General features: G+C 35.8%; 1 protein-coding gene across 4 annotated transcripts; it reads left to right on the forward strand.

Annotated features, from left to right (window-relative positions):
• Positions 1-759: 759 nt before the first annotated feature.
• On the forward strand, positions 760-21,600 carry LOC126848842 (NGFI-A-binding protein homolog). Of its 4 annotated transcripts, none has more exons than XM_050590083.1 (11): positions 760-1,539; positions 16,143-16,244; positions 16,778-16,915; positions 17,299-17,627; positions 18,174-18,404; positions 18,643-18,893; positions 19,049-19,154; positions 20,270-20,340; positions 20,459-20,570; positions 20,671-20,727; positions 21,013-21,600. In XM_050590083.1, the coding sequence occupies exons 1-11, from the start codon at positions 1,227-1,229 to the stop codon at positions 21,118-21,120; spliced, it is 1,818 nt and encodes a 605-aa protein (XP_050446040.1). In that variant the 5' UTR covers positions 760-1,226; the 3' UTR covers positions 21,121-21,600. The 4 variants fall into 4 exon arrangements, 2 of the variants coding, with proteins under 2 accessions (XP_050446040.1, XP_050446041.1); XM_050590084.1 differs by having other exon boundaries at positions 20,273-20,340; XR_007687316.1 differs by lacking the exon at positions 21,013-21,600 and having other exon boundaries at positions 20,464-20,570.
• The last annotated feature ends 721 nt before the right edge of the window (positions 21,601-22,321 follow it).

A 22,321-nucleotide genomic window follows, 5' to 3' on the forward strand; every position in this document is an offset into this window, starting at 1 on the left:
GAATATTTAAAACACTCTGTTCTCCACAAAGGATTAAAATCGATTATTTCGTCAATGTTGAAAGTGTTATAGGAAATGTCATATAATAATTAATATAATAATTAAGCTCTAAATTAAAAATCTATGACATTTCATATATTGGAAGCTTTCTGCTCTCAAGTTCTCCGTCAACACTCTAAAATTATACGTAACATACAAAAGGTAAACAAAAACACGATACTCATATATATCCATCTCTCGATTATTTATTATTAACGCAATCACCGTTGTTTACTATGCTTTGTCCGTGATATATGGGACGTCCTAGTTTTAGTTTTCCTCTCAAGCGTATATATCCCACAGATTTGCATTTTTTATATATTTATACATTACTAAAAGAAAAAATTATTAATTTTTTTACAGTTAAATTTTTGATATATTTTTGTACATAAAATCATCTTTTCTTTTTCGAGTTGTATCGACGACGAATTATTCTTTAGCTTTTATAGCGCATCATTCAGAGTAAATTAATGATGAAAAAATATTACACGAGTTAAATATTCCTCGATCGCATTGTTATTCTCTTTGACAGATTGCAGAGATCGCGGCACGGTGCTTTTGGCGGGTGGTGGGGGTGGGGGAACGTCGGTGTCGCGCGCCGAGTGTAGCGGAATGGAGTATGAAGTATGGAGTGGAGTGGTGGGGAGGGGCAGCGCGAAAGCGAAAGATACGCTGTGTATTCATCGCGCGTCACGCGGCGCGCAATGTGTACCGCGCCAGCATTCGAAACGCGTCGTCGTCGGTGTCCGTGTCACTGTCCCGCACGCGTCACGATCTTTTCTTCTTTTCACGTTCATACGGGGTGCTCTCGTTCCGCGGCTCGACGAGTATTATCTCGTTTGTTATCACCCAGAGTTCGCAAAGTTCGCAATATTTTCCTTTTCTCTCATTTTTTTTTTTCGACGCGAGTTAACCTGTAAAGAATTGTCTCGGCGCGAGACGATGATTCTCGCGATCGGCGCCACGGCGCGATAACGCGATCGAGGAAACGATCTTTAGGATTTACGAGGAATCCGTTCTCGTTTCGTCTCGTCGTTCGCGTTTCATTTTTTTTCCCCGGCCGACTTAAACGCGCGGCGATCGAATGCGCCTCGTTGGATGCTTCCGGCAGTGGTCGCTCTGGAAGCCCGTGCTCACCGCGGTACCGTAAACGGGTGCTGCAAATCCAGGTAGCACCGGTGGCCGCGATGGACGCGCGCGTGGTCGTCGGTGCGCCGGTCGCGGAAGAGACATCGGTAGCAGTGGCGGTGGCGGCGGCTGCGGCAGCGACGCGAGGCGTCGCGACGCCCTCGCCAATACCTTCCACGCCGAGCACCCCCGTAACCGCTACCAGCAACGGCAGCGGCGGTACGACCGTCGTCGCGACGCCCGCGTCCGCATCCTGCGTCTCGCAGAATCCCGTCGTCGTTGTGGCCAATCCTTCCAGTAACCATCAGCAACCAGCCGGCGTGCCGGTCGCCGCCGTGCCTAGGATACTCGGCAGAAATGTCAACGGCACCTGTAAGTTGTTTTCAAAATTATTTGCCACTCTTTAATTATTAGAAGCGTATATAAATGATATAATTGTGGTGAAATTTATACAAGTGGATTTAGTTTAAGGATGTCATATGTCGGAATATTGACAAAAGCATGGAAAATTTCATATGGATTGTTCTATTATTTTTTTTGAATATCTGTGCGAAATCTGAGAATAATTCTCTTAACGGTTTGGAAATTATTCAAGTTTAAAGTTACTATTGGTTTTTATGGAAAATCGCGTAAGTAGCACTTATTGACAAATTTGAGGAAAAAACATTGCAAAATAAAAACTCTCACATATATTGAGAAAACTTTAATAAATATTTCGGCAAAACTTGATTTAGATAAAAAAAAGTTATTAAAAGTTTACTAAAAATTTTAGAAAAATATTATCTGTCTCTTTCTCTATCTGCAAATTACTAGTTTTTCGTTGTTTCTTGCAATAGATTTCAGGGGAGTGTCATCAAAAGTTTTTGTCATAAATGATATAAATAAGGAAAAATAATAATTTCAACTAATTTCTTTTACGAAGACGTAAAATATCATATTATTTTCTGATTCTTTAATTCTTTTTATAATCTGAGTTTATTTATTTGATTTTTCAAACAGTATAAACATACGAAATATTCTTGTTTTAATTTTTTGCTATTTCTGTACAGCCAAAACATCCTTAAGTATATACACTCAGTTTCTTTAAATACTAGAGTTACTTTGTTTTTCCACTCATATCTAAAAGCAACACAAGTGACAATATCTTATAAATGATTATTGAAAATCTTACTTTCTCGCACATCGAATTTCTCATAAAATCTTAAAAAACTAGTAAAATAGATTTTATTTAATTAAAAAAAAATAAAACTGTTATGTGGATAATATTTAAAAAAAAACTAATTAAAAATTTTTGTTTGAATCGTTTTGGATAAATTTTAAACAAAATTATTTTATTCGAAACATTATTTTATATAATTCTATTATTAAAAAAAATAACCGAGTGTATACAGTTAAATTAAACACACTATATATAAATATATATATATACATATATATCGATATAATTTTTTATACATTTGCAATATGGTACACATGTACGATTTTAAAATACTCGAAAATTTAGGCAGTTATCAAATTATTTTTTTTTACATTATTTTATTGCACTATTAGTAATTATATTCAATAATCTTTAATTTGATTATTTTCTGTTTAAATTTGAGACATTTTTGTACGAAACATTTATTTTTTTTAACCGTTTTAATAATAATGATAGCTTCTCCCAAATATTCTCAATATTAAATATAGGAGTATTCAGCGCGATAAAAAATAGTCCAATTCTTCGATGCTTTTCATTTTTCATCAATTTGTTATAGTGCAACTTTTACAAAAAAAAAAAAAATGGTATAAACTTTAAAACTCCTATTCTTAAAAATTGAAGATAATTGACAGTATTTTAATCCAGGAAGCTGTGCACAAAAAAGCATTTACCGCATCACTTATTAAGAAGAAACTGAGGAGGCCACTTTCGTATATAAATTTTGATGCAAGGGATTTAGCCGCGAGATGAGTTTATTTCCTCATTTCTTGTAAATTGGACCACTATTGTACTCATATATCCGCGAGCTCGTTCCCAAACCGTGCGCACGAGTCGCGCATTTCGATCGCAAATGCTGCTCTCTCGTCGGCGGGTTTACGCAAGAAATGTAATCGCCAGCAGTTACCTCCCGACGAAGCGAAGAAGTTTCGACCGAGGAGCTATCGTGGGCTATCGCGCTTTTGTATGCATGTGTGTGTTTGTGTGTGTGACTCTCTCTCTCTCTCTCTCTCTCTCTCTCTCTCTCTCTTTTTCTCGTCGAAAAACTGGATGAGTCATGCTGGCGACAAAAAGCTCACAGTTCTCTCTTTCTCTCTCTCTCTCTCTCGCGTCAGAAAAACAAGATTTTTCTTCTTTCATCTCGACGAAACTGCGGACGAGCTCTTCTTCGTCTACTTGGGGCGTTTTACCGCGCAACTCGGTGCATCGCGATAAAAAGCTCTCGACCGAGTTCGATATGTCGCTTGTTTCGAAAATTCTTTGGGACGTGGCTTCTTACATCGCTATTTATCGCTTTCGTAATTTCCTCGATTTTTATCTCTGCAAAGGATACCGATTGGCCTATTGTTCTTGTTTTCTCAAATACCGGTATGGTATTTGATAGTTTTTCTTTCTCTTGCCAAGATACAATTTATATTATTCCGTATGATATCGAAGTAAAAAATCAAAGTGGTATAATTTCATAGAAACGCTATGATTAAAAGTAGCATATCGCACAACATCACGATACTATGTAACGCCCCTAACGCTTTTTGCGGGAAATGTTTACCGTTTCTACTAAGCAACATTAGCGTGACAAAGCGGGAACAAGCGGAGCGAGTAATTAGTAAACGGCAAAAACATACTCATTAAAAACACAATATTTTTATCTCGCGAGTTATATTTCACGCGCGAGGCACATTCTGCTTGCAAGATTCGATATTATTATCAAATTATTCTCGATGATACTGATATATATGCAATGTGTCAAGCTATGTTTGCTATTTTTTGTGTGAATATTCTACCTACTCCGTATAAAGATTTATATCAGTTATAATTGCGTTTTTTTTTATTATTAATAATTACTTGGACGATCTCTTTTGATGTTTTGCGAGTGTGTTGGTGTGTATGTCGGGTCTCTGTCATCCGCGCGATGCGGCATGACTCACGGCGCGTCGCGTCGCGTCCTGCAAAACCATGCAGCTTCTTCCGCTTTGGTGTGGCCAGCGTGCAAGTATTGCACGCTGCGTTTTTGCCCATTTCTTACAAACGGCCGATCCGCCGCGGTCGCGTAAGCGTGTAGATGTTGACTATGTATCCTCCGACTATGGATCATCGACGACGATGGTGACGACGGTGACGAGGTACAAGGTGGCAAAAAGTGCCCGATTTTTGTCCGCGATATTTCTGCGAAAGACGAAATTGCGACAGAAAACAATAATGCTTTCGCTCTTTCCTTCTTTCTTTCTCTGTTACATTTTTTTTTTTTAAACAGTTACATTTTATTTTGATTTCACATTGTATAAATCTATGCACGTCATTTTTATGTATATATACTTTCTGATATTTAATTTTTTATTAGAGTATTATTATGATTATATTATGTTATCACTCTTTTGGAATAAGAATATCTTCGATCGAGTATGAGATTATTAAGACAGATCAAAGTTACCGTAATTATGCGTCGTGTTATTATTACTACACGACAGTCTGATAGGCGACATTATACATTTTATACGGGATAAAAAAGGGGCTCGTATCGACGCCGGAGCTGCTGGCGCTGATGCACGGCGAAAAAGCTCTCGCTTTTTTGCGGCAAGTTTGCCGCGTGTACTCGTGCCTTCGCTTAAGAAAACTTGGCGAGTGTAGCTTTTTTGCGTCGGGCATAAGAGAGCTCGACCACCTCTCTGTGTTCGCTCGCATTCTCTCTCGAGTTGCACATTACAACGTTGGAAAATTTGCGTCGCCGATGCACGTGGACTGTTATATAAAAAAGGAGAAAAAAAAAGTCAAGTCAAACGCGCAGTACGATTAATCGCGTCAAAAAAAAAAAAAAAACTTGCCTTCGTATATATATATATATTCTTATCTTTAGCATTGAGATTTTTTTTTTTATATTCGATGCTGCTTTAATATTCACGATACAATATTAACATATTTATTTGATTAATAATATCAGAAAGTCATTTGTTCCATCCATAATCTTTTTTCTTCAATATCAGAACGTAACTTTTTGATGAAGTATATAACACTGTGAAAATGTTAATAATAATTTATCGTATTGTAATTTTCATAGGAATGATTCGTTATGACTGACAATGAATATAATCGATAGAATTATGTCAAACATTATTACGCTCATTACTGCCACTCGCTCAATAGTTATTAATATATTTTCATCTTATTTTTTATAGCCATTTTTTTTCTCCACAAAAAAATGTTTTGTTCCAATAGCTTTTTCTTCCCCCTCCCCCTCCCCCACTAGACAACAGAGATTTTCATAATCATTTCTTGATTATGTCCCTTTCATTACGCAAACTCTTTTTGCGTTTGCGTTTTTTTATCGGATACCACGTGGGAGAAAAATATATCTCAAAATTTTATATACTTATATATAAATTAATAAATGTACATGTAATTTTGAAAATGAGTTCAATGTAAGTAATGTGGCTATTTTTAATGCACTTGGTTGCATAAAATTAAAATAAAATTCTTTTTAAAATTGAAAAAAAAAATTCAGAGGAAATATATAAATAAATCGATATTAATTTCTTTGTTGGTTCGTTTTCTGTTGCCATGTAAAGATTTTTTTTATATAGTAAAATCTGAAACAGATTTTTTTAATTTGTTATAAGTTTTTTTGTTATAGTAGTTTTAAAGAAGTAAAGAGAGAGCTAAACCGATCATAAACAAATAAATGAAGAGAGAGACATTTAACTGCGATATTTCAAGCATGCGAAAAATTGGCTCATTATTATCAATAGCAGAATACTTCCAGAAATATTATCATTCTAGGGTTAATAAGGCGATATAATGTGAAAGTGGTGCGATATGATAATAGCGCGTGCCTAAACTTACGCAATCGAAACGCAGCTGCTTATATCCCGAGGCTTTCTCCTTCCGATCGAATCGCTCCGGGTTTTGTGTACGTTCACGCCCGGTGGACGACCGTTCGCGATCCGGAATCAAAGAGAATCCTCCGGAGAACCTAATCTGAATACGGATCGCGGTGCCGGGGTACGGCCGGTGGGTGGTTGCATTCGAATAAGCGCCTAATTCGAGCGACGAACGTGAATGGGGCTTCGCGGCTCTTGTACAAAGACGAGAACGGTACGCCTTTCCGTTTGTACATCTTATGCTGACCGACCGTTGCGGGAGAGCCGTAAACTTCCCCTCACCCTTTCAGCAGCGAGATTTCATCTGCCCGGGCAAATAAATCTGGATTCTTTATGAATTTTATGAAAAGTAATTAAGCTTATATTAGAAGTGGTTTTATTTTTCATTTGATTTTTTTTTCTTTTTGCTACCTATTATTTATAATATTTAAATTTTTATTGATAAAGTTTATTATTTTTTGAATTTTAATTCAAAATTATGCTATTTAAACTTAATAATGAAAAAATATATAGTATTTTTAATTTATTTTTTTTTCTTTTTACTACCTATCATTTATAATATTTAAATTTTTATTGAAAAAGTTTATTATTTTTTTTAATTTTAGTCCAAAATTATGCTATTTAAACTTAATAATAAAAAAAATATATAGTATGCTGAATAAAATATAACAAATTGATCATAATATATAAATTTTTAACATTAATAAATATTTAAAAAAAAATCTTTGTTTACTTATATTTCGTATATTTGGTTTTCGACGTTTGAAAATTTCTTGGGTATAACGAGCAAGTGTCGACAATCGTCTAGGTCTAGAATATCCAAATGATAGATAACGACTATTCTTTATTTTCAACGCCGCGTTGTTGGCTTTGATCTGCTTATCGTTTCTTGATTCCGCGCGACGTTCCTCGCTGTCGCGTTCCCACAGGAGCGCGTCGAGATGCGCGAATAAATTAAAAGGCTTGCGGGTCTCAGTTCCACACCCTATCCCTATCAGCGGACAAAGGGCGACGAGACTCCCCGTTTGTCTGCATTTTTTTGTTCTAAGCGATAATCCGGTAGAGCGATGCTCGGATGCGCCCGCGTCTGCTCGTATCTGTTTTCGGAGTCCATCCGAACCTCTCCCCGATGACCCGCGCGAACTCTCCATCTTCCCCTCCGCTCGCTCCATATGCCTATCATTGTTCTTTAGTGTGAGATAGCGAGCGATAGAAAGCGATAAAAAAAAAGGAACCGGTTGGAAGAAGAGAGAAAAAAGTGGAAGCCTCGGGAGGAATTCCGGTGCGCTGCTACCTCCTCTCTGTTCCTTTCCCGTCGAGTTTTTGCTCCCGTAGAGGACGTTCCTTCGGTTTTTGCCGCCGTGGGGGCCCCCGCGACGACGACGACGACGATGACGATGACGGGGGCAACTTTTTCTCCGTTTTATACTCGGGGCCGTTCGATCTGCATGAGTCACACGCGAAGATATTACGTTCGCTCATCGGGATGAAGGACAATGTCTTTCTAGAGTATCCCACGATCAGTCATTTCCTTCAAGTGGCACGATTACTCGTTTCATCTCAATAAGATCCTCGCTTACATCATTCGTATAAGAATGTAGACTTGTAATTTTTTTCTCTCTATAATTCATACACATAATTATTATTATATATTTTTTTATATTTTATTAAAATTTTCCTTACATTTTATATTTGAATTTTTTGATACACATTTTTAATATTTTTACTTTAGTTAATGATTGATTCGCGATTGCTGGCATATCCATAGTTTATGAAATAAACACGCATGAATGATGACGGGATCTGTACCGCCTAGTTGACTACAGGTGTAGATACAGATTAACGTTGACAATGGACACGTCGATTAGTTCCCGCAGGTGATGAGCTCGTTCACTGAAAAAAAGAACCCCTCAGCGACTAACCCTTTCGTTTCTACGTCAAAAAAGGGTCTTCCGTAAAAAAAAAAAACTATTTATTCAAAAGAGGTCTGTGGGAAACTGGCTTTTTACAGTCTCTCAATAAAATTTTTATTTAAACAAAAAAACTTTCTCCTTGCATGTGTGTGCGTACGTGTCTGATAAAACTTGAGAGCAAAGCGTAAGATAAAGAATAAGATAATGCAATTTTTTTTTTATTTTTAATGGCTTATTATTTAAATAAATATCTCAACAATAAATAAATATCTAAACAATTGTATTTAATTAATAACAATTGTATCTAATTTAAAAAATACGGAAGAGAGTTTGTTGATATATAATAATACATTTCGAAACATATGAGAAATTTTTAAAAAATTTATAATTATATATAATAATTGATTTATTTTCTTAAAAATGCCGAGAGAGAGAGAGAGAGAAACTTAATTTTGCTATTCGATCAGGCTATAACTTTTTGCAACATCCAATATTCTTAAGTTGACCTTCAAATTCCTTTATTCTTTTGTGTCTCTTTTTGCATTTATTACTTGAAATATTTATATACAATGTTAAAGTTATAAAAAACTAAGCATTATATAGTGGAGACTATAAATTTGTATCTTAACTTGTTCACATTAATTAAAAAAAACTAGTTGGATAGAAGTATATAAAAACATCTTTTTTACAAATATTTTAAATTTTTAACTATTATTGTCCAAGAGAAACGCATTTCTTACAATTTTATTTGTTTAAAATATTTTAACGAATCTGAGACGCACATATATGTGTAATTATTTAATAATAATAACTTATTTGCAAATTTACGTCTTTTGTAAAATAAATATTCAATATTAATTAATTGCATTGTATTTCATCAAAGTATTTAAAGTATTTGATGTGTGAAAAAAATTTTTAAGAACATTGAATAAATATAATAAAGTTTTTTAAATTGCTCTAATATTTTCGAGAGATAGTAACAGTGATGTCATGATGATATCTTCAAAATGGCGCGTATTGTACCCTCGAAATAATAGGGTCGTTCAACAGCAATTGGAGAAAGTGTGACGTAAGATAGAGTAGGTCTACCCTTCACGGAGGGGTTGGGATATGGGCCGCACCCTTGTGACTTAAAATCATACATCCGACCAATACCAATGACGATATTAAACGACCTCCATTGGGAAACCGTTTAGTATTCTTAACAAGGATAAATAATTTGCCTGCAAAACAAAGTGACGAGTGAAATTCGCATTTGACAATTAATTAGTCGATATATTTTTCAATTTATTTTTTGATTTGTCAAAACGAACATCCATGCATTTTTAATAATTTTACTTAAAAAATATCAATACTTGGATTTACATTATTTTATTTTTCAAGTAGAGCTATATCGATACAAGAGATATGTATTTTGATGTTATTTTTTATAATATAGATTACAATATGGTTTTCTAAAAGACACATAATGTCAAAAAATGATCAATTAACCGAAGATATCAATTTTTTCAACTTATAATTCATATTTGTCTTATGATCATTTAAATATACGTTTACGTTACGACTCTTCATGTACCTACATATACTTTTTTTATCATTTCGACATTTTCGGATTCTCGTTAATCGAGCAACAATTCACTTTTTCCGTATACTCTTTCAAGGGATGAGTCGTTCCTCGAACATCCTGAGACTCCTGAGAGAAGAATTTTGGCGCGGTTTGAGGAAGGGATGAGAGAACCAAAAGAGAGAGAAAGAGAAAGAGCAAAACAGACGAAAACAAAGGCACATTGTACGAGAGATAGAGGAAGAATGAGAGAGAGAGAACAAGGGGAAGGATGTCGCGGGGGCAAGGAACGAGGCGCGCACGAGTGGTGGTGCAAAGTGGCACAAGATATAAAAAGAGGAACGGGCGTGTAAGGGGCTGCTGTAGCGAAGCGGGGTAAAAGGACGCGAAGGATAAGGAACGAGGTTGAGGAGCAACCCGCGAGTAAAGCGCGCGGCGAAGAGGAGAAAGGGGGATTGGGAAAGATTCGAACGGCGAGTCAGTCCATCTGCCCGATGTTTTGTACAGGAGAGGAGTCGGTGGGAAGGGAGGAGGGAGGGAGAAAGGGGCAGCGCGCGGGGTGACAAAAACTTACCTAACCCTTCCTTGATTACAATGCCGGCAAAAAGCGAAATACTAACCGCCGCTACGCCACTCCGCCACATCTCGCTGAGGAAAGGAGAGAAGATAACGGAGCGCGGAGCAAAGAGAGGGAGAGAAAGAGAGAAGGCAGTGCGCGCTCCTAAGAAACTAGACTCGTTTTTGCGCGACCAGAGAGGAGAGAGAGAGAGAGAAAGAGCAAAGGAGAGCGTCCGTTCTCCGTCGAGTATCGGACAAAGAGCGCTAACTCTGTCTTCTCCATCTCTTGCCTTCGTCTCTCTGACAAACCTTCTTGGTTCCATCGTGTCCATATTCCGGGCGCCTCCGACTCGCCCCCGTTTATACGGTGCTCCGCGTCTCTTTTCTGACCTTTTCACCTCCCCCTTCCTCTGGCTTTCCTTCATCCCTACGCGCGCGTTCTTCTTTCCTTCGTTTCTTCTTATCGCCCCATTATATCTTCCTTCTTCTTGTCCATCCGTGGTATATTCACCTTCAGCACGAATTTCCCAGTTTTCCCCAACAAGACAAGTGCACTTGTTTGCGTGGTTTATACGGTGGGCAATAAGTCAAATGAGATTTATTCATTTGAATAAAATTTCATTTTTCAATTGAATTTTTCGTTATTCTGAACTTGACACTTTACTCTCTTTTTGTTTGTCGATAACTTTCCATGCTGTTATCCTGCGTTTTTAATATCGTCTGTAATGAATATTGCTTCTTTTTGTCAATGGAAGATACATATAATAAAAATGGCAAGCGCACGCTTGTGACGAAATCGTGACACGGTCCAGGGACTTCTCTTTTTCGCAATCGCTGTGTCATCTATCGCGACCTTCATATTCATCCATATTCATTATTCGTTTCGCAAGGAAATAGATAAAGAAATCGAAAAAATTTAACGGAATTTAATTTTCGGTAGAAGTGCGAGAGACCTCGCATCGCCTTTCCATCATTAAAATAAGATTCATATTTCGCTCTACATTGTTTAAGACACTCGGTGAAATTATTTCTCATTAAATTCCCGATAATCGTGGACAATCGAAACATTACGAATTTCCTGTTTAAATCCTTTGGATCTTTGAGTCGTTTAATGTTTTCAAAATTTTATATATATTTTTCTTTCTCTTTTTACTTCTCAAACTATTGTATTTGAACAATTCAATCGCACAATTTATTCGAATCTTTTATCCGAGTCCTAGTCTCGTATTCGACTCGTAGTCTCGAATTCGATTCGTCGCAATTGTCATTTGACGTCCCGTTGTGACAATTCGGTCTTCTTTCGCCACGGGATATCGTCATGGTGATTTTCTCGGGAATCATTTTTCTCTCTCGCGAGAGCAATCATGAATCAAACTCGCGCGAAAAAGATATAATGTACTCGACGATGTTCCCGCAGGATTCGAAATGCTTTTCTTTCACTGGCTATATAGTTAATCCTTTGAGGTCCTATGTCCTATGTCGAGTCGGACTCGACATTGCATTTTGTTTCAGTGTCAGCCGGTAACTATTGTAACTATTTATATATTTTATAGCAATCCCGAAAATGTTTCTCAAGGTATTACGGCTTCATAAGTTTTTGCGAAAGTTTATTTTCTTTTTTTATGCGTGTAACGTAATTTGGGAGATTACTGAAATATAGGATTAAAGCAAAGGGTTAAAGAGAATTTTTCGTATTAGAAATTTTTATTCCAATTATTTTTAATCTCTATTCTTTTATCAAACGATTGTATAAAAAAAAACGTATAAAATGTAAAATGTAACGTCAGTATTATACTTTTCACGCGATTTTAATTTTATGAATCTCTAATTTTATAATTTGACTTCTCGATCTCTTTAATAATATCAATATTACCGCGCGTGTAATTATTAGCTGCTTTTAAATGTATAATTTTTCGAAATCTAAGAGCAAAAAAAAAAAAAATTCGCAAAGATGAGAGATTGATGGTATAAATCCGTTTCCCGTGAAATTCCTCTGGTTTCGTGAAGAGTTACTCTTCCCTTTGTATTATTCGAAATTTATTACTGCTTTCTCGTTTTAAACGGCGCGCGTATCAAGTGATCCGTGTGTGGCTACACACGGTTCTTAATATTACAATTATACCGGGAAACATATATAATTGAGGCGCGTTTTTTTGCACGCGCATTCGTGGCATCGCGCGGACTATGACGGAGTTACGCGCATCACGAATCATGAATGACGAATGACGAATCATGGATCACGGCAGAGATCAGTTCGGATTCGCTTCTGATTTAGCGCGCCGCCAGCCGCCACCACCGCGCCGTTTCTCTTTTTCGCCGTGGCCGCGTCTAATCTGGTTCTCCTTGCGAATGCCTCCTCGTTTTTCTCCATCTCCGGGCATCGAGAACCTGGGTTAATTCTTGGCACAATGATCGTAAAACATATTCAAGGATAGAAAACAATGGTAATCTCAGAGCTGTCGGCACGACAACACACGGTGATTCCGCTGCGTGGAATTTCTCCGTTTCAGAATTCGCGTTTCTCTTTTTGTCAACAAGCAGGTTTGAATATTTGCTTCATCTCTATCATGAATAATATTATAAACGTTTTTTTTCCTTTCATTCTCTGGTATTATATTAGAACGTAATTTTTTAATAAATCACAATTTTCTCTCTCTCAATTTTTTATAGAATAATATAATATATACATATTGAGGAGGGGGAGAATTGTTACATCATTTGTATTAGATAATAGTGAGTATTATTATATTATTTATTAAATGCACACACACATATATATATATAAAGGATTAAAAATATTTTTTCGAAATAACGTACTAAATTTTTCTTTCGCTTTCATTTTTTCTATCGCTAACATTTTCCGATACAAAATTAAAAACGAGTTGAAACGCTCGATTTTATATCGCACACGGCTACAATTTCCACCAGTTTAATGTGAAAATGAAATTTCCAAATGACGCTCATCTCCGAATCGCCATATATTTTCAAATGCCACGAATTTTTTTTTCTCCTCTCGAAAATCGCCGGACCGGTCTCGCGGGTCATGGTTGTTCATAAAGAACGTACGAACCGCGAGACGACGGCGACCACCACGACGACAATGACAACGATGACCCGGGTACGCGAGCCTCCAGGGTTTCGCCGCGGTGGGATCAGGTTTTTCTCGGCGTCGGGACGCGCCTCTCCGCCTCCGGACCGCGTTCGCGTTCCCGGCCGACAAAAACGAGCCACCCCGTGCCAAAAAAGTCGTTATGTAAATGCGCCGCGGAAGCCCGGCCTAGACCGCGCCGCTGTTCTGTTGGTCACAGGTACATACATATATACAGGATGAATCGTGCAATTCGATCACCCTGTGACGATTTTCAGTTTGAAAAAGTAAAATAAAGGTGCCCGTGAAAAAACTTGCGGAAGAAAAATAGGAGCGATCGAATAAATTTCTCGAAGGATACAACTCAATTTTGCACACTCTGTTTTTTATGGGATTTATCGGGATGAATTTTATGGGGGAGGGGAGAAGCTGCAATTCCAGCAAAATTTATGTAAAATTAATTGATGCGCATGATAAATATATAATTATAATTTAGAATTGTAAATAGATGAAATTTCTTGTTTACACAATAAGGTTTGAGAGAATCTGACTAAAATTTGAATCTTGGTTGGAATGGTGTTTTCAAACTTATTGCATTTCCAATTCTGAAATTAGGTCGAGTAAATAAATACGGGATGAATTATTAATAAATTCAGCTAATGCGGCGTAAAGTTGATGATGATGAGCGAACGATTGCGCTTGTGGTTTTATTTTTTAACAAAAGCTCGATCGAAGTGTCGTCGCGCGGATGACAGGCTTAGTTAGATGATCAACAACGTGTATATCACATACGCGCGATATTAATAAAGTCATGAAAACGAGAATAAGATGTCAGCGACGACGATATAAATAAATGGCGGACAATAATAATGGGACGCAAAGTGGGAATCGACGCAAGAACCAGGAAAGTTCGCGCATCTCGTGTTTATGGGAACTTTTCGGACAATTATGAAATCGAAAATGAGAGATTTGTGATATCTGAAGAAAAGAAAATGATGAATAATCCTGAAACTTTTATTTTTTTCTTTTTTTAATTATTGTATCCAGATGCAGAGAAAACGTACCTGAACGACAGCTAATAATAAATATTTTAAAATATGTTTTTTAGAGAGTTTCCCGATCAATTATTTTTCTAGCGAAAATATTAGCAATAATATTTAAGTCTTTAGCGATTATGAAAATGAAAGATTTCGAACAAATTAAGCTTCACAGAGATCTTTATCTGTTAAATAAAAAGTAATAAAATTATATTTTTTATTTAATTCCAAGTGGACTTTAGCAGAATTTTAATTTCACTCAACCAATTATAATTTGTGGATTAAAGAAAATGATTAATCAAAAATATTTCGTCGAAAGATAAATAAGAAAGAAATAAAACTTTAATGATTGAATCATAAAAAATCTTTATCCAATTAATAATATCAAAATATATCTCTCATAACGCACGACTCAATCGAATCTGGATGATCTTTTTTTTTCATTCGCTCTGGTATCGCTCGGCCGAACCGATTCTGCTGACCCAAGACACGGTGCTTCCACGTAGATCCTTTTTTCGCGGGTCGCAGTTCGCGCTAGAAAAATCTCGCGGAACAAGTCGCCACCCCGTCGCCGTCGTCGGGGACTTATTCGCGGACCCGAGAGACCGCGCGCACGAGCGTGAGACCGGGATCCGGGCTCGTAATAAGACCCGCCGGCCACTTTTTTTTTTTACCTTTCTCTCTCCTTCCGTTTCCCTTCCACCTCTCCCTCAGCCTCTTTCTTCGGCCCTGCGGTCTCCTCTCTTTATCTCTCTTTCTCTTCACTTCCCTTCTCTCCAATGGCGCGGTACCGGTATTAATTTATACGCGGTACGTGTGTGCACGCCGCTTTTTCTCGCAGTTCCTCGAAATTTGCAAGAAACTAGTCGGACACTTTGGCGTCGCCTCTCTTGGACTGGCATGATCTTGTCGATATGGCGGCAACGACAACGACGACGACAATAATGACTGACGGATGGTTGAAAAAGCGAAGGTGGTTGTGGCAAAGATGTTGCTTGCGATTATCAACGGATTTAATCTTTTTTCTAATTAATTATTTTATTCATCCAAAAGTGTGTTCTTATTATAATGCAAAGATATAAAAGAAGAGAGAGTATGTGTGCAAATAATAAAAAATTAATTCAAATAGACATATTCTAGTAAAAATGTATATCTTATTTTGATCGTTTTTTGAAATGGGAAAAAGATTTAATCATAAAGAAATTGGATGTTTTTACTTTTATTGATAAATGTCGACAGAATCTAAATCTAAATAATATTCTTCGATTAAATGATTGTAATCTCTTTTTTGACACCACAATATTTTTCAATACGTATATACACATTTTTTTTCTACAAAAATTATAATTTTTTTATAATTTTTCCATAAAACTAATAATAAAACTTATTCGTAAAAAATATATGCGATTAATAATATATAATATTAACGATATAAAATATATTTTTTTATTAATCGAATTATAAGTTAATTTAATTCATCTGTATTTGTATCGCCCTTTGAGAACCGGTTCGACTTATAGCTTTTATATTAACCAGACTCTAATTACGACATAATTGATTGTTGACCGTGAGCGAAAAGAAAAAACAAGGGTGGGGAAGGGAGATACAATCCATACAGCGATTATTACCGCTGTCGGCGCAAAACTCTACCGATTCGTTCGGAACCGGCAATTCCGTTGTTAATTGTGCCGGAGACTCTCTTAATGAACCTCTTTAACGATCGTACAATACTATGCGATTTGCAGTGGTGCAGACGTCCGTGCCGCAAAATGAGGCCGAATTGCAGTTGTACAGAGTGATGCAGCGCGCCTCGCTATTGGGATATTACGACACACTCCTCGAGATGGGTAAGTGCATGTCTACGTCTATGTTCATGTATAGTTTAGAAGATATTTTAGTGTATAGTTATGCACAAAACGTGCACTTTAAAATTTTTAAATGCAATTTTAAATCTAGATTTGCGTGTAATCTTTGCGAAATATACCATATAATTTCACATGACGTTTCCATGGAAATTATAAAAATAAATATATAATATTAAGAGCAATCAGCGATTACAGTATGGAACAATAATAATTCAAACGGTTATACTTTATTAACACGGTATATAATATATATATATATATATATATATATATATATATATATATATATATAATTTTTTCTATTATGCCTGATATATTTATTATAATTGTTTATATATTATAATTAATTTATATATTTATAATAATTGATTTTTGAAAGAGAAGATTGTCCGATACAGTTTGTGCCATTTTAAAAGTTATTTTTTTGGCATATTTTTTAATTTTTTAACCGCGAATCCGAATAATAATTTGTTACAATGCTCATGATTTTATTAACCTAGAATAATGTATTATAGGAGGCGATGATGTGCAACAATTGTGCGATGCAGGCGAAGAGGAGTTTCTGGAAATTATGGCGCTGGTTGGCATGGCGAGCAAGCCGCTTCACGTCAGGAGGCTTCAGAAAGCTCTTCAAGAATGGCTCACTAATCCTTGTAAAGTATTATATGCTATGCAAGTTTCGAGTTTTATGAGTTTAGAATATTATCGAATTTTATCATAAAACTTGAAGCTGAAAAATTTGGTACCAAAAAAATGAGACAAATTCATTTAAAAATTAATACATTATGTTATCATAATTATAGATTATCTAATTCATGACAATCATTTACTATGCGGATTGAAGCCATGCTTGCGATGATTTATTTTTTTAAATTAATAAATAAATTCATGTGCCATATATTCATATATTAGATTTGAAATACGTTAACAATAAGTACTCTATAATGAACAATAAAATCTATTTTTTTCTCCATTAAATAAGATACGTTATATCAATACGTAAGAATCGCGTGTAATGAAATTTGACATTTTGCAGCATTATTTCAAACGCCAGTCGTCCCCACGAATGCCGCCGCCAAAAGTTCCGTCGCCGTCACCGTGGGTTTCGCGTGTGCGAGTCCGCGGTCGCAAATGCAGAGCCTGCCGACGAGTTTCAGCGCAACTTCCCAGACTTCCTTGACGTCGATGCCCTATGTAACGACGACGCCTCACGTGCCGCTGACACCGTTGCCTTGCCGAAGCGCCAGTCCGGTCGTGCCGGTCACCAGTGTGCCCGTACCGACGTCCTCTACGACCTTTCGTCAAAGCCCGAGTCCAAACACCTCTTTACCTTACACGACTACGCACAGTCCGAATGTGTTGCAGGTAACTGAAGATCACTCTTTAATCAAGGATGCAATTTGAAGGAAATGAGTCATCATTGATCGATCGATATCGATGGCGAATACTGACTAATCTAGCAAGAAATTCGGTCGAGGTGGACTCATTCAATTTTTTATATTCGATTATTGAAAATTATGCGGAAAACTGAGTAATTAGTGCATCCAACCGAATTTGTTATACTCATTTTGAATCTCTTTGCGAATAACATTTTACAAATTATTAAATAAACTTTATCTATTCTTTCAAATGTGGACCATCAATGTCGAACTAATGAATAAAGTAATATTGGAACAAAAGGAGAAACTTTACAACCTTTATTTTATAAATAATATTTTCAAAGAAATTGATTTATCTCCGAGATTTCTTTAAAAATTTGTTTTATAGTCGGGTTTTATAATAACGTATATACAATACTAATGCAAATAAATAATTTGTAATTATATTTTTTTTCAATGAATTTGTTTCTTATTCCTGCCAGTTTTATATTTATTATTTGCCTACATTTTGTATGTTTTATGTTGCGTCAAGGTAGGAACGTGCGAATCTTCTTGCGGTAGCGGCACGACGCCAAGCCCGAGTGGCGGCGGCGGCGGCGGCGGGGGTGGAGGCGCACCTGCGAGTCCGACGCAGCCGACGCCGACCCTTCTGCAGTCGCAGGTGCAACGGCTCGCCGAGGCTGCGGAGAGGCTTGTCGCTACTATAAGGCCCCTTGATCCTAAGCCTCATAACGTGAAGAAAAAACTCTGCAAGAACTTGGAGGTGAATTCTAAACTGGTGTGCTTTCAGGCGTACCCTGAAATACAAAATGAATCTTGTAGACTGTCTACGGACGACTGGCTTTTTTAATTAGATGTTACATCCACTAAAGGAAATTTTAATTATGCGCTAAATGAGTTTGTTAAATGACAATATTGGCCTACATTAATTACAAATTTTAAAACTATTAAGAAAATATTTTAAAATAGCAAACTGCATTTTTCGAATGTATATATTACAGATGGTAATGACAATGCCTGACAGTGATCCGCGCAAAATGGATGAAATTCGAAAGTACGCTGCGATTTATGGTAGATTCGACTGCAAGAGAAAGCCGGAGAAACCGCTTACGTTACACGAGGTGTCTGTGAACGAAGCGGCGGCTCAAATTTGCAGATTCGTGCCTGCTCTCCTCACCAGGAGAGACGAACTGTTTCCTTTGGCGCGTCGTGTGGTCCGCGATTCCGGCTACCATTATTCCAAAAACCAATAGTAAATATCGTGAATTTATATAGATTTGTAGGGAAATTCTAAATTTCATATACATAACAGAATGCTGATTTACTAATTATTATTTCAAAATATGAATCGATATGCATATAAGTGTATTAAAAATTTATCACGTAGCTTTATATCAATGTTCGCAGCTTATCGATGTTGAAATCGCGCGAAAACGGGGAGGAGACCGATAACAGCGAGCGTTCGAAACGCCGAAAGCTCGAGTTGGAGGGTGAGGGTGAGGACGCGACGCAGGTTAGATTATCTCGGCCACAAAAGTAGATCGCTCAGTGTGCACTGATCTACCACGCCCGCATGGTCGCTAATCGCTAACTGTACGCCCGTCAGTAGAGATCATCACGTATTAACCATCCATATTTATTTGCATATGCGCGAAACAAAACGGACGCAAAAGGTCAAAAGAAAAGGTCAAGTATAGTTGCGGATGCATGGCTTGCGATTTGATTTGATTGAATTGAGATCATCGTGATTTGTTTGTTGATCGTAGTAAAGACTTACTTCAATATTATTTTACATAATTTGCAATTTTCTACAAATTGTGACAAAATACTTATTTGCATATGCGCGAAACAAAACGGACGCAAAAGATCAAAAAAGGTCAAGTATAGTTACAGTTGCATGGCTTGCGATTTCATTTGATTGAATCGGGATCATCGTAATTTGTTTGTTGATCATAGTAAAGACTTACTTCAATATTATTTTACATAATTTGCAATTTTCTACAAATTGTGATAAAATACACATACACGCGCGCGCGCGAATACACACACATAAACATTATTAATATTTTATTCTCGCCAAAGAATTAACTGTAAATACTACTGTAAAAATAATTCTATATTTATTTATTTATTTTTTTTATTCTTGATCTCTATTACAAATTAATTCTATTAAAAATGCAATTATTTTAATACATACATTCAGTCATGGTTTCTGTTGTGGCTTTGCTTTTTTGATTGCATGTGCTTATATTAAATTTATATGCTTAAATAAATACATAGATATATAATAGGTGAATTTAATATTAGAAAACGCATGGAATTTTTTATGAAAAAGTAAAGTAAAAATTCTTTTTTATACATCACATGTTATTTGTTAGATTCGATGATAGAAATATTGAATCGATGATTTCCAAGTTTGGCTCTTAATTTCAACGACTTGTTTGGATTTTATGCTCTGTGCCTGGTATCTTCCCAAGTCGTGTTTATCTATCTATTTACATCTACTCACTTACTATTTATTTACGCTATTCCATATTTGTCCGCATCTCCGTTCCTCGATTATTTTCCCTCCTTCTTTTATGGATGCAGTTTGTTATTTCTACTGTTTGTAGCAGTTCACCGTTTCAGGAGGAGTTGGATCTTCGTTGTTCCGGGGCGGACATTGATAATTCTATCACAAGAAGACACAAATCATCGAGGTAATTATTCTTATTGTTAGCTGAAGCCTGAGCATACTTTTTCTCAATATTTTTTTTATATTAAAAATAATTTAATAATAAAATATATACATATGATACAATATTGGCAATGTTTCAGTCCAGTCTGGAGGAAGAAGAATAACAATGGCATATTCAGTGCTAGCGTGGAGGAAATCAGCGATTCGGACAGCCAATTTTCATTCTCTAACGAGGAATCTTCGTCTATGCATGTAAATATAATATTAAACTTTCTATCTATACCGTAAATTTTCGTATGCAAAAGATTTCTAAATTAATCAGAGATGTAATGCGTATGCGCGTGTTTTTCAGGATACAAACGAGGCGGAGGCTGAAAACAGCGACAAAGAAAGCGATTTTAATCTAAAGGTGAGCAGACTCAAAAGTCTCGTTCTTTTCTTTACCTTTTATCTTTTGTTATTCTTTCTTAAAAAAACTGGTTGCAAAAAAGGAAAAGAGAAAAGAAAACGCTAAATGCAAACAAGTTTTTTATACGCTGTCTTTTTTCTTATTATCCTTGAATAATGATGCATTATAAAAAAAGCTCATTGTATACTCATTTAAAATAATAAGAGAGATTAGCGATAAACATTGGCATCTCATTTATTGACAATATTTCAGCATAGTTATTGATTGCGAGTAAATTATGCATAGGTAATAGCCTCGCGCGGAGACAACATAATAGCCGTGGCAAATCCTGCGTTAATGGAATGCAGTCATCCTATAAAAGAGGAGCCCGCGGACGAGAAATCCACACTGTGATATTACTTAGCGTTATTTACTGCCATACTATCGACGTTACAATGGCTAGTTCTGCTGGTCACGTTATCACGAATCCTCTTACGCCGATATATATATATATATATATATATATATATATATATATATATATATATATATGTCATATGTTATCAAATAACGATAGCATTCGTGACGTTTGCTGTAATCATGAGACTTATTCGCTATTTAATATTTTCGCACTATGTGATCGCGATCTTTTTGAACGTGATGTTTACGTTTATTCAAATGATGTGAGAAATATTTATGATACTGCCTCTGTTATCTGATTCTAGCGAAATACAAACATATACGATATTGTATAGCGATTACGATGAGTGTTTATAGAGAGAAAGAGCGAGAGACAAAAAGCGATAGGAAATAAAAATAAACCTTTAAATCAAAAGATCGACTGAAGTACGTAGTATTATAAAATGTATATCGTAAGAGCAAATATGTAAATATATATATATATATATATATATATATATATATATATATATATATATATATATATGAAGATCTTTTTATTTTTCTCATTGTGTATATAGTTTTTAAAAGATTTTAATCAGCTCTATTAAATTCACGTTACATACATATCTGCTTTATACTTTTATATATGTACATCTCTATGTATAGATTATTTGGTTGTGGTTCACCATCAGTTTTTATTTATCAAAGCAAAATTTTAATTTTCAAAATTTCAGTTTGAGAATAATCTCTTATCAGAAATATATATTCTTTTGTTAAAATTTCTTTGTACATAGAACGAGACATGTTACGGAGTATTAAATATTTTAAACTTTTTATGCTAATTATTTGGTTGCATAATAAAATTATTCTCCTAGCTTTAACAAAAAAAAATATTTGTAAAGAAGATATAATTTTTGTTATATCTTATAAAATTAATGAATAGAGGCAAATGTGCAGTATACGCTTGATCATAAAATCTCATGAAATGAATTCATATATATAATATGTAAAAATATATAGATGATAAATAAGAATAAATATCAGTTTTTTTGTTGATTTTACTCTTTTGAGAGATAGGAGAAAATATTTTTTTCTAAACAAATTTAGAGCGCATATCCTTCGACAGTGCAAGCTGCCCACAATATGCCGCGTACTTGAGGAACGCAAGTTGCGCCAAATTGAGAGCAGTGTTGTTGGACCATTCGGGTTTTTC

The sequence above is a fragment of the Cataglyphis hispanica genome, chromosome 4 (assembly GCF_021464435.1).
Source record: "Cataglyphis hispanica isolate Lineage 1 chromosome 4, ULB_Chis1_1.0, whole genome shotgun sequence".
Lineage (NCBI taxonomy): Eukaryota > Metazoa > Arthropoda > Insecta > Hymenoptera > Formicidae > Cataglyphis > Cataglyphis hispanica.

Bases quoted from the DNA above. Each gene is read 5' to 3' on its own strand.
- LOC126848842 (XM_050590083.1), top strand. From the start codon at position 1,227: ATGGACGCGCGCGTGGTCGTCGGTGCGCCGGTCGCGGAAGAGACATCG. The intron at 1,540-16,142 runs GTAAGTTGTTTT...TGCGATTTGCAG, and splicing joins CAGAAATGTCAACGGCACCT to TGGTGCAGACGTCCGTGCCG. The intron at 20,341-20,458 runs GTAATTATTCTT...GCAATGTTTCAG, and splicing joins AGAAGACACAAATCATCGAG to TCCAGTCTGGAGGAAGAAGA.